Source organism: Accipiter gentilis, chromosome 17, assembly GCF_929443795.1.
Source record: "Accipiter gentilis chromosome 17, bAccGen1.1, whole genome shotgun sequence".
In the NCBI taxonomy this organism is placed as follows: domain Eukaryota; kingdom Metazoa; phylum Chordata; class Aves; order Accipitriformes; family Accipitridae; genus Astur; species Astur gentilis.
In genome coordinates, this window is record NC_064896.1 from 20,123,479 (window position 1) to 20,138,773 (window position 15,295).

Consider the following 15,295-nt stretch of genomic DNA (forward strand, 5'->3'; position numbering starts at 1 on the left):
TCAACAATGCTGTCCAAGATGCGTCTTGGGTCAGAATTCTAGTCAGTCATTAAACTCCAGTAAGTAGCTTGCATTAAGATTGTTGTTGCAATTATACACTGATAATGGAAAAGGGTACAGAATTAATAATTGTGGGTTATTCCTGTAGATGATACAACTTGATCTGATATGTTGGTTTGTATCATCTCAAGGTTCCATTCAGTGTATAATATTTACATTAGTATCTGGCTAACTTCTTAAGTGGTGAAAGTGGCATAGCTCTGCTAAATGGCCTAAACTAAATTATGTAGAAGGAATATAAGATGTCACTTCAATTTGTTTCAGATTTGCCAAGCCATATGATCTTAACTCATTGTGTTTGTTGTGTTTTCAAAAGTATTTGTCTTCAGACTATAAAATCTCCACTGTGGTGACAGTGTATTAACACAAGTGAGTATTCATTCATTGTCCTGTAGTCTAGGTCTGTCTTACTAGGAGGGCAAAAGGTCTGTAACAGAGCTGGCACTGGATCAGTAAAAGGAAGCCATGTAAGTGGTTTGTAGGAGAAAACTTCTAAACTGCCTTGGATTCTGTTGTTCCAAGTCTACTCAACAGTGTAATACTCAGAGCAACAGTAGTGGCAGGAGGCTGTGCCTGTATAGTAATCTTCCCACATTAAAAAGATGTGAGGTCTTCACATGAAAAAAAGGTATTGAACATACAAGTTCCTAGCTTTTAGGTTCTTTTGCAATTTTAAGCTATTCTTAATAAATATTGATAGAAATTCCCTGACAAATGTGAAGACTTCATCACTCCTAAAAAGTTATACTATAAATGCCAACCTACTGTCTTTCAAATGGTTAGGAAGTAATGCTACCAGAATCTTGTAAGTCTTTAAAAGGCGTCTGGTCTCTTAAGTATTTGACCAGTGGGAGTAAAACAAGGCTGTGAATAATCATTTTATTTAGAACATTCTTAGCAGTTTTATATTAAACACTGGGAATGTTGAATCCTTGGTTTTGCTTTTCCTGGAATGCTTGCTTGATGTCCAAAGATGGCATTTAGAACTTTAATTAGTACTAGTGCAATTGGTGACATTAAGTATGTGTTTTCTAGCCTGTGAAGTAGTACCAATATGAGTATTCCTACTTAGTTTAATAAAACAGTGGGTGGGTGAGTTTCCTATCGTGCACAAGATTTCCAGTTTGGAGGAAACATGGGGGATTCAACTAAAACAATTGTTCTGTCACTAAGGTTACTCAAATGCACTTGAAAAAAAAGCTTTTGAGTTTGATACGCAGCCCACTTACAGGAATATAGCTTTCATTATATAGTGCTTTTGTCTTTTTTTTCTCTTTTTTGTTAGCATTTAAAAAATGGGAGCCTGCAGTAAAAGCAGTAGAAGGAAATAAATACATAGATGCAAGCAAGACATGCAGTGTTAAATCCTAATGGGCTTCATGTGTTGCTTAATAATAGAAGAAATTTGGGACAGATCTTTACTCTTCCACTTTTTTCTAGTCTTCTGGCTCAAAGTACTTTGAAAGCTGCTTTAACTGATGGGCTGGAGACAGTCATGGTATAGTGATGTACTACTGTTGCTGCGGTCGTTCTGTCCAGTTGACAGAATGGTTTTAATTACCAGGTAGCATGCACTAGGAAACTTGTAAAGCCTTCAAAACATTACTGGAGATTCTTAAACTCAGTATAATGCTGTTCTGAGTGAAGAAGGGCAGTCTTAATCTGAAATGTGATCTTTTCTGCCAAGATTTAGCAGAAAGACCTGAGCAGTATAGTAAAACCACAGTAAAATCAGCACAAGAAAATTCAAATACTGTGCTAATTTGACTTCACATGGTCAATAGCCTGCCTTCTGTGCTGAGTCTGAATTCACTTCTGAGGTCTTTATTGTGTGCAAAGTAGGGAAAACTAAGCAATGGAATTACTGTGTAGGTTTAACTGCACTGTTGTCATACCATCAGGGTATTGTACTGCAACTGAATGAGAAATTTTTAACAAGTCGAAGAAATGGATCAGGCCTGTGACCCTTCAGAACTAAAGGATTATGCTCATAATAATAATGAAAAAATCTTCCTGTTCAGGGTTTTTTTGAAAATTTATCTGTTGTAGTCTTTCTGTAACATGAAGTCATTCTTCTGGGTGTCACTTGTGGAAGCAATGTTTTTAGTGAGATGGAAATGTTTTTGCATCTAGTTGAAGGTTCTTGAATTTAACAACTTTCTCATAATACTAACAGTTAAGGGAAGGAAGAAATAATGCATATAATAGTTCCAAATTTTATAGAAAGAACATGCACAATAAAGATTGGCATAATGAAGATTTAATATTTTATACTAAATACTTAAGACTATTACAGCATTGTGCAGTTATATAAATAGTGGTGATAATCCTTAGCATCCAAGTTTAAGGATGGTGTTGTCAGTAGCTTACCATATATACTTAGTTGTGAGCAAAGCTTATTAGTTGTGTAATTAACTTTAATATAAGGCATAGTTCTCTCTTCTAACTTTGCATAGGGCTTAGCACAACAGAACCATATGTTATTTTAAAATGATTCAGTGTATTTGAAATCTTGAAGCCTTTAAAAATACACACCTGGCAGATCTTTCCAATTACTCTGGAAGAACAGAATATGGCATGAAATATTTAAAGTTGTAATTCCGGGATTTCTCCAGCAACTCATTTTCTGTTACTGCTTAGAAAGTTAAAGGGAAAGCGTGGTTGATGTGTGTAGGGAGGTGTAAAGGATATAATTTCATATCTTATCACTTCAATTTAAAGCCTAAAACTTAACATGAGGCACCTTTCACATAGTTACTGTCTTACAAACCAGAATTGAATAAAGAGTACACTTTCATTGAACAGATTAATATGGTTTTTCCTCTTGGAAGCACTTTTAAGTTGCGCATTTAAAGGAACCACAGAGCTGCTGGAAAGATTGGAGTTCTAGTAGTATGTCTTACACTTCAAAATTTACAGCCAAATGAAAATCTGAACAAAGACAAATCTGAAAGCTTGTTTTTTAGTATTTTAGAGGAATATGTAAAAAAAAAAACCAAACAACTCTTTTTAATGCTTATACAGAGACTTACAGATTGGCAGCCTGTAGGTACAGTGAAGGATCAGGCTGTATTTAGCATCAGAACTGGTTTTAGCCTGGAGACAATAGGTTGCATGCAAGACTTCTTCAAAAACGCAGTCATAGCCTTAAGCCAGGTTGCTTTCAATTGTCTGATACAGAAACATGCCCACCTAACTTATGGATAGTTGAATTAACTATTGATTGCCTAAAACTTTTAATTCCTGTGATGTGCTTCTCGAACTGGTGTAATGTATTTTGTGTTAATGGCAGTAAGGACTGCCTAGTAGAGTCAAAATTCTACCTAGTTTCTAGGTGAACGTCTTGCATGCTGTCACACTGACTTGCTGACTGCTGCTAATATTCAGTCCTTTATGATGATCAGCAGGGGTGACATTTTCTGTCTTCAGCTTATGAAGATGATGTGATGTAATGCTTGATATTTTACTGACTGGTTATATATGGCTTTGATATTTACAACTTTTATCCAATGGCTATCTCTGGAACAACCTGTGAAGTGTATATTTCAAAACTTCAGGTTGAGAGATAAAGCTCCATTATGTGTATTCATGCTCTTTTTTGAGTTGTGTGTATATTCCCATTTGCAGGAGGAATATGGTGCCATTGATATTATAAAACTTAGTCTGCCAGAGCTACACAAGTGCCCGCTAAATAACATTCATTGCTGACATCTCTGAATAAGAGGCTGTCACCATACTTCTTTTTCTTAAAAAAAAAAAAAAGTGTAGTTTCATGTTGATTTAGTGCAAACTAACAAGCTGTCACCAAGAAAGTTGGTCTTTTTCTGCCAACTTTGTAATTGAACTAGCAGCTGAGGGAATATGGAGACACTTGATTCTTTCAGCTGATATATCAAGAAACTAACCCTACAAAGAAAAATAATATTTTTCCATTGATGAATCAGCTGACTCTGTGGCCAGTCACTAAATTCAATTTGAGTTGGAGGGAGGGAAAAAGTCTGCAGCTGAGGTAGAATAACTCTTTTTAGCCACTTGACTTTTTTTAAAATTTTTTTTTAATCAGCTTAGCTATGCTCTAAAACCATATCCATAGGCAGAGACAGCAAGTTTCCCAGAAGAGGTTATTCTTTATGTTAGTTTAAATTCAGTTTAAGTTTTGTTTACAGAAAAGAGTGAAAACCAGTGTCAGTGGCCAGTAACAACCTCAAAATCCACACCTGTCTAATCAGATACTCATTTGCACCATCTAGTATTTTGCAGGGGCACAAGTTTTCTTAAACTGTAGCTGTCTAAGTGCTCTAACTAAAACTCCGCTGCTCTTACAGCTTAGCATAAGAACAGAAATTGGGGAGGCACAAAAGGCAAGTCAACTGAGTTAAATAATCTTTAGACTGTCAGTGGACAGACCTTTGCAAAAAGTCTTCAGCACTTAGCCACCGTGTCCTGTTTGGCACTATTTTTCTCCAGGCCATTTTGATGTGAGGTCTTTTTGGCTTATCTGATCAATGAGATCTTTGCTTTCCAAGTTTTGAGTTGTTTTCTGAATTTTTTTGTCTTAACTAATATGCTTTTTTTATGTTCGGTCTTGTTAGCACAGGATATGTTTTGGATGCACAATCTGTATTCCTAATTATTTTTGAATCAGAGGAACTCTGGTTCAACTCAGCTCCCATTGTTGCCACCTTGCCCAACTGGTGAAACTGTAAACAGGTGTTTGAAAGCATCTAGAAATGTCTACTAATGAGATTTGCTGATGGTCTCAGATTTGTATTCAAGTTTTAATTACTCTGTAGATAGAGTACTATGGGGTTTAAGGAAAAATATTTGTGCTTTTTGTGCTTTAGAGATATTCTTTTTCAGTGGTCTCTGCAATTTGTATTACTCCATTTCATGAGAAGAAAAAGAGGCAATTTTGATATTCCCTTAGATACTGAGATGCCAGCCATTAGTGACAGTAGGGGACCCTAATGTGATGCAAAATACTTTCTTTAGCAGAGTTTCTGGGACAATGTGCTATATCCCTTCTACAAGTATGAATGCATCAAGGCAGCTTTCAGAGCAAAATCAGTGGGTTTTATTGCCTTTATGAACTTTATTGATCAAAACTTACCAATAGAAAGCCATTTCCTGTTAGTGCTGGGTTGTTCTGCTTTCTTTGCCTCCCCTCCCACCTTCTCACTCTGTGCTTAAAATGATCAGTGTGTCCTGCTATAAGGATCAAATTGGAAGCAGTTCTGTGAGATGGAAATACCTTGAGCACCCAAAGCATGAATTTAATAGCATTAGGTTATGCGTACTAGTTAGTACTTACTAAAATTGACCATCTTTAGCACTGTAACACTTGAAACAATGTTCTTGTCATAAATGTGAGAACTTTGCATCTGAGAAACTGGATGACTCACACTTTTTAGGGCCACTTCAGATAGTCTGATCAAAAAGAAACTTGCCCAATTGATCCTTATAACAACTTCTCTGTACTCCAAGTGATGGTTTTGTAGAGTTGTTTCCTTTGCATAATAAGCAATGATGGAAGGTATTTCTGCATATTTTGAAGTAGCATAGAACTGATCACCTAACTAGCAGGATCTGCTATGATCTATCTGTGCCTTTTATGTTTTCCTGCCCTTTGCTGCAGAGCAGTAGGGTTAAGGGGCTAAGCCATATTTCTGGTGGTATTAAACCTTGATCTCTTAGTGACCGTAAGAAATTAATTTTGTTTTGTTAGAGACCTGGTCCTGCACAGTGTGCGGGAAGGTCAGAGAAACTTACTCCCTTGCTTAAAGTTGTCACGTGCATATGTTCTGCACTGTGCAATTTGACTCTTTCATCAAGTCAAATTGTTCAGTACAGCTAGATATTCCAGTATGCTGAAGTGAAGAGTGTTCTATGTCTGTGTCCTAAACTAAGAGTTAGCAACAGAAGACATATTACCATCTCTTCCTTTTAGGGAAGAATCTTACCATTGCAGTAGGAAATAGGATTAGGAGAAAAGGACTGTCCTATAATTTCTGATTCTATATAAAGATTGGACAACCAAAGTTCACTTTAATAATATGCAGAAATATCTTATTGATAAATATAACATGCTTTGGGTACAGAGCAAGACGGGATACGTTAATATAGGGGTGTGGGGTTGGAGGGTAAAAAATTTATAATCTTACTGTCTGTTTTATTTGTTTGAACTAATCTTTACCACTATAACCTGTACATTCCATGCCTTGGACTGTAGGATGATGAAAACAATAACACGTCTTCATAAGGCCTTGATGTTAATAGAATACTTTACAAGCAATTCGTGGATCTGGAATACTGAAAATATGACTATGCTAATGAACCAGCTAAGCCCTGAAGACAAAAAGGCAAGTAGCTGTGTGATGTGGGCATGGAGACTGAAAGTGAAATATAAGCTCATTTAAGACTAAGGACATAAGCTGGTAATGCTGCTTACTGTAATGTGGAGCTAACCCTTTTACTAACTCAGTGCTGGAAATTCCTGTCACATTCTTTCAGTTGTGCCAGGGCTGTGTTATAAGCTAGATCAGTGATGTGATCAGAGATGAGGAAGGGCAGGGCCCCCTTGAAGGAGTCCTGATATAAAAGATGACTGTCTTTGGAGTGGCTTGATCACATGATCTAGTGTTACCCATATATCAACCAAGTGGCCAAGCTGTTAGGGTTTTACCTACATCATGAATAAAACAAGGCTTTACTTGACCACTGTCTCTTTCCTGACGAAAAGGAGGGACTTTTTTTTGCTTGTTTTTAAACTGGTAACAACTTTTATATACCCTTTTCATGCTTTGGCCAGAGTGCCACATGTATTCAAGAAACGTAAGTATAAATTCTCTCACTACTTTCTGAAGTACACTCTTGCTGTTTGACTAAAACTGCCCCATACAGGGGGAGAAGTGTAACAAGCAGGATGACAGAAAAGTCCTGAAGGATGTTGAAGAATGAAAACTTGAGTGCAGGGTCTCGGTAAGAGTGAATGAAAGAGCTCAAAGGAAAAAATCTGTCTTCCCACTGTGTGTTGTTGACCATTTATGTGAGTTTCTATTTTTGTGCTATGTTTACCAGTCTCAAACTAACAGAAACACCTGTGTGGTGGTTTGACCCTGGCTGGCTGGATACCAGGTGCCCACCAAAGCTGCTCTATCACTCCCTTCCTCAGCTGTAGAGGGGAGAGAAAATATAATGAAAGGCTCATGGGTTGAGATAAGGACAGAGAGAGATCGCTCACCAGTTACTGTCATGGGCAAAACAGACTTGAGTTGGGGAAAATTAGTTTAATTTATTACCAATCAAATCAGACTAGGTTAATGAGAAATAAAACCAAATCTTAAAACACCTTCCCTCCACCCCTCCCTTCTTTCTGGGCTTAAATTTACTCCTGATTTTCTCTGCCTCCTCCTGTTGAGCAGCACAGGGGGAATGGGAGTTGAGGAATGTTCATCACACGTTCTCTGCCACTCCGTCCTCCTCAGGGGCAGGACTCCTCACACTCTTCCCCAGCATGGGGTGCCTTCCACAGGAGACAGTCCTTCATGACCTTCTCCAACGTGGGTCCTTCCCACAGGCTGCAGTTCTTCACAAACTGCTCCAGCGTGGGTCCCTTCCATGGGCTGCAGTCCTTCAGGCACAGACTGCTCCAGTGTTGGTCCCCCGCAGGGTCACAAGTCCTGTCAGCAAACTTGCTCCAACGTGGGCTGCTCTCTCCACGGGTTTGCAGGTCCTTCCAGGAGCCTGCTCCAGCACGGGCTTCCCATGGGGTCACAGCCTCCTTTGGGCATCCCCCTGCTCTGGCGTGGGGTCCTCCCCAGGCTGCAGGTGGAGATCTGCTCCACCATGGATCTCCCTGGGCTGCAGGGGGACAGCCTGCCTCACCAAGGTCTTCCCCACAGGCTGCAGGGAAATCTCTGCTCCAGCACCTGGAGCATCTCCTGCCCTCCTTCTGCACTGACCTGGGGGTCTGCAGGGCAGTTTCTCTCGCATGTTCTCACTCCTTTCTCCGGCTGCAGTTGCTGTTGTGCAGCAGTTTTCTGCCTGTTCTTAAATATGTTCTTCCAGAGGCACTACCACCGTTGCTGATGGGCTTGGCCTTGGCCAGCGGCGGGTCCGTCTTGGAGCCGGCTGGCATTGGCTCTGTTGGACATGGGAGAAACTTCTAGCAGCATCTCACAGAAGCCACCCCTGTAGCACCCCTGCTACCAAAACCTTGTCATGCAAACTCAATACAACCTCGATGTGGCTAGCTGGTTTTCTCTGGTGACTAGTACTGACTGAAGCTACCTTCCTTTCCTGCACATGTGCCTGTGCTGCCAGATTCTGACCTCCCTGTGCCTCATATGCCTGGGAAGAGTTACACAAATCTTATTGGATTCATTCCAAGTTACTCAAAAATATGCTTGTGCAATAGCACAGCTGTAATGGAATGGACTTGTTCTCTATACCAGTATGTCTTACAGGAAGATACATGTATGTGTTAAAATAAAGAAGTATTGCAACTGAGTTCAATTGCTGTGCCCCACCCCCAACTGAGTTTAAACTTCCTTTCTACTATGGTTTTGTTGGTTAATATTCAGCAGGATAAAAATCACCAGTTAAAGTTTCAAAAACTCAAATTCCCTTACGCATTTGGAACAGTGTTGTCATCTTTAAGATGTTTTTCCTATTCAAATGTTTTCCAGAATCTTGGTCTTTAGTTAAGTTGAAGAAAAGCTGCCAAACTTCTAAATAAACTGTCTAAAAATAGGAAGTAGAATAGCTTTTAGTGATTCTTATGTGGAGAGGATTTCCACCCCTTCCTGCCATCTCACCTCCACCCAGCAACTTGAATTCAGAAAAAGTTTAAAAAACAAAACCAAAATAATCCGAGAACTTTGGACTGTTAGTATTTTCAAATAGCTGTTTTCAATAAGATGTGCATACAGCAATAAAGAACTAGTTGGAATAATGGTTGAAACTGTACTTTTCTTTACTTTTACATTCTTGTTGTGATGATATATTAAGGAAAACAATGTTTAATTGAGACCTGATAACACACCTGCCATGCTGTTAAGCAGCTTATTTGGAAACATGGACTTGGGGATTTAGCATAACAACTTTTAAAGCCGAATACAGTTTCACTGCACAAAACTGTTTACTCGTTTCTTGTTCCTGTAATGATCTTGCTTATTTTTTTACCTGCAACAAAATTGGCAGAGCTGGAAGCCTGCTAGGAAAATCTTGGTATTTATTTGCACTTAAACAGCTGTTGTTGTAGAATCTTGAGATGAAGAAATCAATACATCAGTGAAAAACTTTAGTTGTGAATTTACTGTAGTAACTTCCTCTCCTGAGGAAGATACTCATGGTTCTTCTTAAAATATAGCTGTCCAACTATAAGCACAGCTAAAAACTTTGCATTTATGCAACAGTGAACTAGGCACAGAGCAGTGTTCATTCTACAGTATATTAGAATTATTTTGTTGCTTAAAAGGAAACAACATAATAGGAAATAGTTATTTCTAGAGAATTCCTTACAGACAAATGAAATGGGAAAGCAGTGCACTTGGAAGTGGAGGGAAGAATACTACTGCTGAGGAGGAAAAATAAGGCATGAAATGGTTGAGATTTGGAAGAGGTGGTTTAAGAAGCTGGTAGTTGAGTCAGAAATGGGATCTAAATCTGGATTGTTCTTATGATTAAGGATAAGATAACTTTTTTCACATCAAGGACAAGTTGGAATTATCTGGTATAAAGGCATTTATTCTTTTCCTTTAAGTTATTCTATATAGCAGGTGAATTTTTAGGTAACTAACAGTGAAAGCTTTCATTTTATGCAGACATTTAATTTTGATGTTCGACAACTACATTGGGCAGAATACATGGAAAATTACTGCATGGGAACGAAGAAGTATGTGCTGAATGAAGAAATGTCTGGCCTCCCTGCAGCTAGGAAACACTTGAATAAGTAAGTATAAACTTTTATTTTCCTCTGTTTATATTTTCTGTGTTTTCCTGCCCTTGTCAAGTTTTGCTTTTCCATATTATGACTTAATTGTTCTTTATAGCACCTGTTTAGGTCCTCCAGAATTCTTCTGTTCCAGTCCAGTGGGCTGAAGCGTTTTCTGAAGAAGTCAGTTGTCATCTTTCTTGTTCCATTTGTTGCTCCTGAGTTGCTCTCAGTACTAATAGTTACAGTATTGGTCTGGGGTTAGGGTTGTAGCTCTGATCACTAGTGTATACTGTAATCCAGGTTTCTGATTTTACCCAAGCGTCTTCTGGAAGGTAAACAGATACACAGTAACACAAGGTCAGAATGGCTTGTTCAGTTAAGGAGGTTTAATAGAACAATAATTGGTTCTTCTGGGAATGTGATCTTTTGAAGCAGGTGAGTAAACAGGCATGGACTCTCCACCTCAGAGCAGGAAACTTTGATGTTGGTGCTTTAAGATGACTTCTCTTAGCCTTTTATCTGTGGCTTATCTCCTCCAGTTTGAATGCATTGTTACTGTCCAGAATTTTACTGGCACAGTTGCCCTTGTTTTGTTCTTGGCTGATTCATAAAGACAGTTGCAGACTTTTTGATTTGTCTTTTTAAAGAGTGAAATAAAAGTGATTAATCTTGTTCTGCAATTCTACTTCACATCAGCTATCCTGATAGCACAAAGAGAAGTGGCGTAGGTCATTACTTGTGTCATTCTTCTAAAGACAAGGATTTGCAGTTGTAGAGTGGATTGGCATGATACGTTACGATCTTAGAGATACTTTTGAAAGATGGTAAGTAATCCTTGATAACAGTGAGGATAGCTGAAGAGGTGTTCCCTTCAGATTTGTTCGTTTTTTTCTTTAAATCTAGATGCTGTTAAAAATGCACAGGAGTTATCATACAGTTGCCACTCTTTGTACAAGGGATCGTACCAAGAATAACATGAGAAATAGTCTTGTATTGCAACAGCATCTGGTTGCCCACAGCTCTCAGTTTTTAGGTGGATTATTTTGCAAGAGGTTTAGATTCTAACATGTATTTACTCTGAGCTATTAAGTTGGCCTCTTCTGTTACCATCTAGCTCTTTAATCTGAACTTGAGTCCACTGCTTCAATATTAAGCAGATGTGGCAGCCTGGGGGACCTGGCTTCTCTAGGAAACTACTGAGTAGAATTTTTCCTCGAATAGAAAAGTGGGCTTTACTTTTGTAATACAAAAATTCAGGCTGTTTTTTTTCTACAAATAAGGTATGTAGAGGAAGGTCTGGCTATACTAACACCCAGCCTACCTGTAAAACAAGATAAGGGCAGTCTATTTCCTTGAAAAGAGGTGCCTTAAAAATACAAATTGTCATGATCTACTGAACCAAAGAGATTGCTCTGTTTCTAAGAAATCCGAGCCAATTCTGGTTGCTGTTTGTCTTGAAGCTTCCATCTTTACCTGTGAGAAGATTACTAAAAGTCACAGTTGCTCTAAAAGGACACTTTGTTTCTTCTAATCTTTCAATATAGTTCCCTGAGAAGGAGTAAGTTTAAAATTGCAGTGAAGACTCCAGGCTCCGTGGTTGGAAAATCCTATGATGTTGGGTTTTGTTGGGTTTTTTTGTTAGTGGCAGTCGGAGTTACTTCTACATATATATGAAGTTATAAATATGTGGAGGGGAGTAGGGGAGTTCATAGTGTTAAATATATCCTTGTTCTTGGGGTGGATGGCAGCCTTCTACAGGTAAGTTACTGTATGTGTGACCTTGGCTTTAAGATGTTTTTACCAAGCAGCTATAAAGCAGAAGTACATGTGGTTAGCTACAGGGCTGTCTCTGTTCCTTAGTTTTCATGTGTTCCAGTTTCCAGCAGTGAACTATGGAAAAGCCTTCTCTGTTTGGTCCTTCACTTATCAGCTTACTTCCGTCGTTCATGTAATACCACTCACAGTGTGTCTTGAGATAAACAGATGAACAAATTAAATTCTACATTACAAGTTAATTTTTAGAGTGCTCTTTTTTTTCCCTGTAAGTCTTGGTACCTTAGCTTTTAATTATTTCTTTTGTTTTCCCTTAGGTTAAGGAATATACGCTATGGCTTCAATACAGTTCTTGTGATCCTGATCTGGCGTATCTTTATTGCAAGATCACAAATGGCAAGAAATATCTGGTACTTTGTGGTTAGTCTGTGTTACAAGTTCCTCTCCTACTTCAGAGCTTCCAGTACTATGAGATACTGAAGAAGAGAATTTAGCATTAGGACATCTATGCATATGGTGGTCTAACTGCACAAAGCCTGTAACATGTAGTCATCTCACATTTTGTAAAAGCATAATTTCATCTTAAATTGGAGTGCAAAATATACGGTATGGTATATGTAATGTTAGTTGTGTATCTTCCTGGAAACAGAGAAAATAAAATGGTCAAGTGCCAGGTTGAATTGGCAGTAGACAAGCGTTTAAGTAACTTTTAACTCTTTGACCTGGGGAAAACATTTTAGACCACTGACCAACATAACTGTGCAATTTGGAACGTGTTTGAAATCTGCCTTAACATGATTTATTTTCTTCTTAAGTTTTACTCCACATTGAGCAAGATAAATATTGACTTAGTAATTGCTGTAGACCTATTTATTTGAAATTCTTCTAAATTACAAAGGGTTTTGCAAGTTGCAAAAGTGTATAAATGACAGTGGATCTCCTGAAAAAAATTATTTGAGGACTTTTGTAATTTGTCTTTACTTTTTGCCACTTCTTCCCTTCTTCTCAAAGTAGGGATGCAACAATGGTGCCTACTTTGCTTTAAAAGAAAAAAGGAAAAAACCAACAAAACAAAAAAAACCAACCTTCCTTAATTACTGAAAGGCCTTTTGTCTGATCTGGTCTTCAGAATGCACTTAGTGATTCAGTTCTATGCTCAAAACTGGCTGCATCCAACTTGCATTTATGTCCTCATGAACAATTTGCTTCTCTGAAAGCAGAATTGATTCTATCATTGGGTAGATAAAAGGAAACGTAAACCTGAAGGGGGCAAAAATAAAGTCATTGTCTGTCCTCTTTTTTAATGATTTTTATTGGGAACACAGAGCCAGCACTGGATTGTTACACTTCTGACTTAGTAAATGTATTTGAAAGGAATTTATTATGCTTAGTTGCTATTTATGTTACTGGTAATAGTAGTTGGACAAACTATAGGCTTTCGTTAAGAGATATACCTGTTTTTAAATTTTAAGCAATGTTAGCAAATACTTCATGAATTAATAATTTTTAAAATCTGAGCTATGAAATTTGATGCATGGACAACACTAATGCGTAAGCACACTTTCGCATCCCTGCCCCAATAAAACCTCTCATTTCACTGGGCAAGCAGAGCAAGATGTACCATGCTTCAAAATGAAAGTATGTTAACAATTCTTCCATCTATCTTTTAACTTAAATTACTAGGATTAAATCTGAAGAAATCTGGTCTTTCTGCATGTTAGTTTGTTTCAGTAGGGAAACCATTTGTAAAAATAGCAAGGTGTAAGAAAAGATTGAATCCTTGTTTAAGGCAATACATGAAGATCCCTTTAAATTTTGGTTGCACAGAATTCTGTCTGAGAACACTGTAATGCTCCTTTAATTGATGCACTGACCAGCACCATTGCCCAGTGTTTGTTCATTAAAATCAGTTTATACTGATGAGTATGTTCTTGAATCTGCTTGGAAAGGCAAATAATGACTTAATTACACAAGAGCTACATTATACTTGCCCTTGATAGTTTTTTGTCCTATTTGAATTAAGTAGGTAAAGAACTTATTTTGCTATTCTTGTGAAAACTCTTACTTTCAAGAGAACACCTTTCATGCAGGTGTATATCTCATTTTGAAAAGATAATGGCTTCCTTGTTGAAGCTAAATATTCTGTAGTAAGTAGTTAAGCTGTAATTCCTTTTTAAAATTACCCGTGTATATATAAAGCTAGTGATGAAAAGCCTAAATGGTCTAGGACCACACCTTGTGTGAGAGACCTCTAACTGGCTGAAAATAAATTATGGCTTCTGTGATTGAAGATGTTACACTTGAACAAATACATTAGGTGTATTCCGTTTTTAGTTGCCTCCCCAAGTATCTTACTGGACCTGAAAGTATGCTTAAGCATTCTTGCATTGTAGACTTTTTTCAGAGGTGCCTACTATCCAGTGACACCCCTTGTCCCATGTTGGCATGTGGCTGAAGTTTGAAAAGACAAATACATCATATTCTGAAAATGATTCTGTGAAGCAATTCACTTATGAATTTTGGTTGTTTATTGTACATGATACTTACAATGTTCATTTGTTTATACTGAGAACTATGAAGCCAATGAACTGATTACCTCTCATCCAAAACACTGCTTAAAAAATATATTCTTTTGAATAAATAACAAAGAAAAGGATTAGCTTAAACATAAGGGTATTTAACCTATCTCTTTCAACATTTGCCAATCTAGAAACCCAATTTTTTTTTCCTCTTTGGAGACCGTGGTTCTGTGCACTATTGGTATCTTACACAAATTCATCAGTCATCCTATTTAATTGACAATAGATTCAGTGTTGCATTTATTACCTTAGTTTTGTCACTTCCTGTGAGTCAGTCTGTGAAATTCTATCTGAAATGACTGGGGGTTTTTCCATATCAGAACCCTGTTCCCTTGCAGTTCTTCATACCAGTGTTTGCATATAACAGATGTTGATCAAAAATATACAGGAACTATATTTTGATACAGTAAGCTAGACTCACTGTGCTGACTAGCAAGTTACAGGAGGTATTCCAGTTGGTTAAATAGGAAGAGCAGTCTGAAACAACATGATCACTTAACAGTTACTGGTATTTAAATTTGGGATGAGGTGAAAAAAAATTACATTTTCCTGTAATGTTTTTGTCTGCTGTAGGAACAGATGTTTGGAAACAAATGCTAAATCTGTGAGCTTTTATAAGACATAAACAGAAATATTGGGTGCCTTTGTTTGTAAACCAAAAATAAACAAATCCCTTGAAAGTGGTGTTCCAGTGGTTTTTTTTGCATGTTTCTAGTCTAATTTGTGGAAAATAACTGGATAATGTAAATGCCATCTTAATATACACAAACATGCTCTTTTCTTTGTGAGAAACTTTGAAAATCAAGTTAATGACTAATACTGCATTAAAAAAAAAACCAGAAAAACCTTCACAATCGCAAAACAAAAAAAAACAACAAACAAAACCCCCACAATCTAAACCTTCATGAGGTGATATCAAAACACGTGGTAAGGTATGCTTGGTCAT

At 37.6% G+C, this 15,295-nt stretch overlaps 1 protein-coding gene across 5 annotated transcripts in view; it reads left to right on the forward strand.

The window, feature by feature from the left end:
• FAR1 (fatty acyl-CoA reductase 1) overlaps window positions 1-15,029 on the forward strand; it is a 41,409-nt gene extending 26,380 nt beyond the window's left edge. For all 5 annotated transcript variants that reach the window (XM_049821305.1, XM_049821307.1, XM_049821303.1 and 2 more), the window contains exons 10-12: window positions 6,290-6,419; window positions 9,885-10,012; window positions 12,088-15,029. In XM_049821305.1, coding sequence (XP_049677262.1) covers window positions 6,290-6,419; window positions 9,885-10,012; window positions 12,088-12,250 — 421 coding nt within the window. In that variant the 3' untranslated portion in view covers window positions 12,251-15,029. The remainder of the gene's footprint in view (window positions 1-6,289; window positions 6,420-9,884; window positions 10,013-12,087) is intronic.
• The last annotated feature ends 266 nt before the right edge of the window (window positions 15,030-15,295 follow it).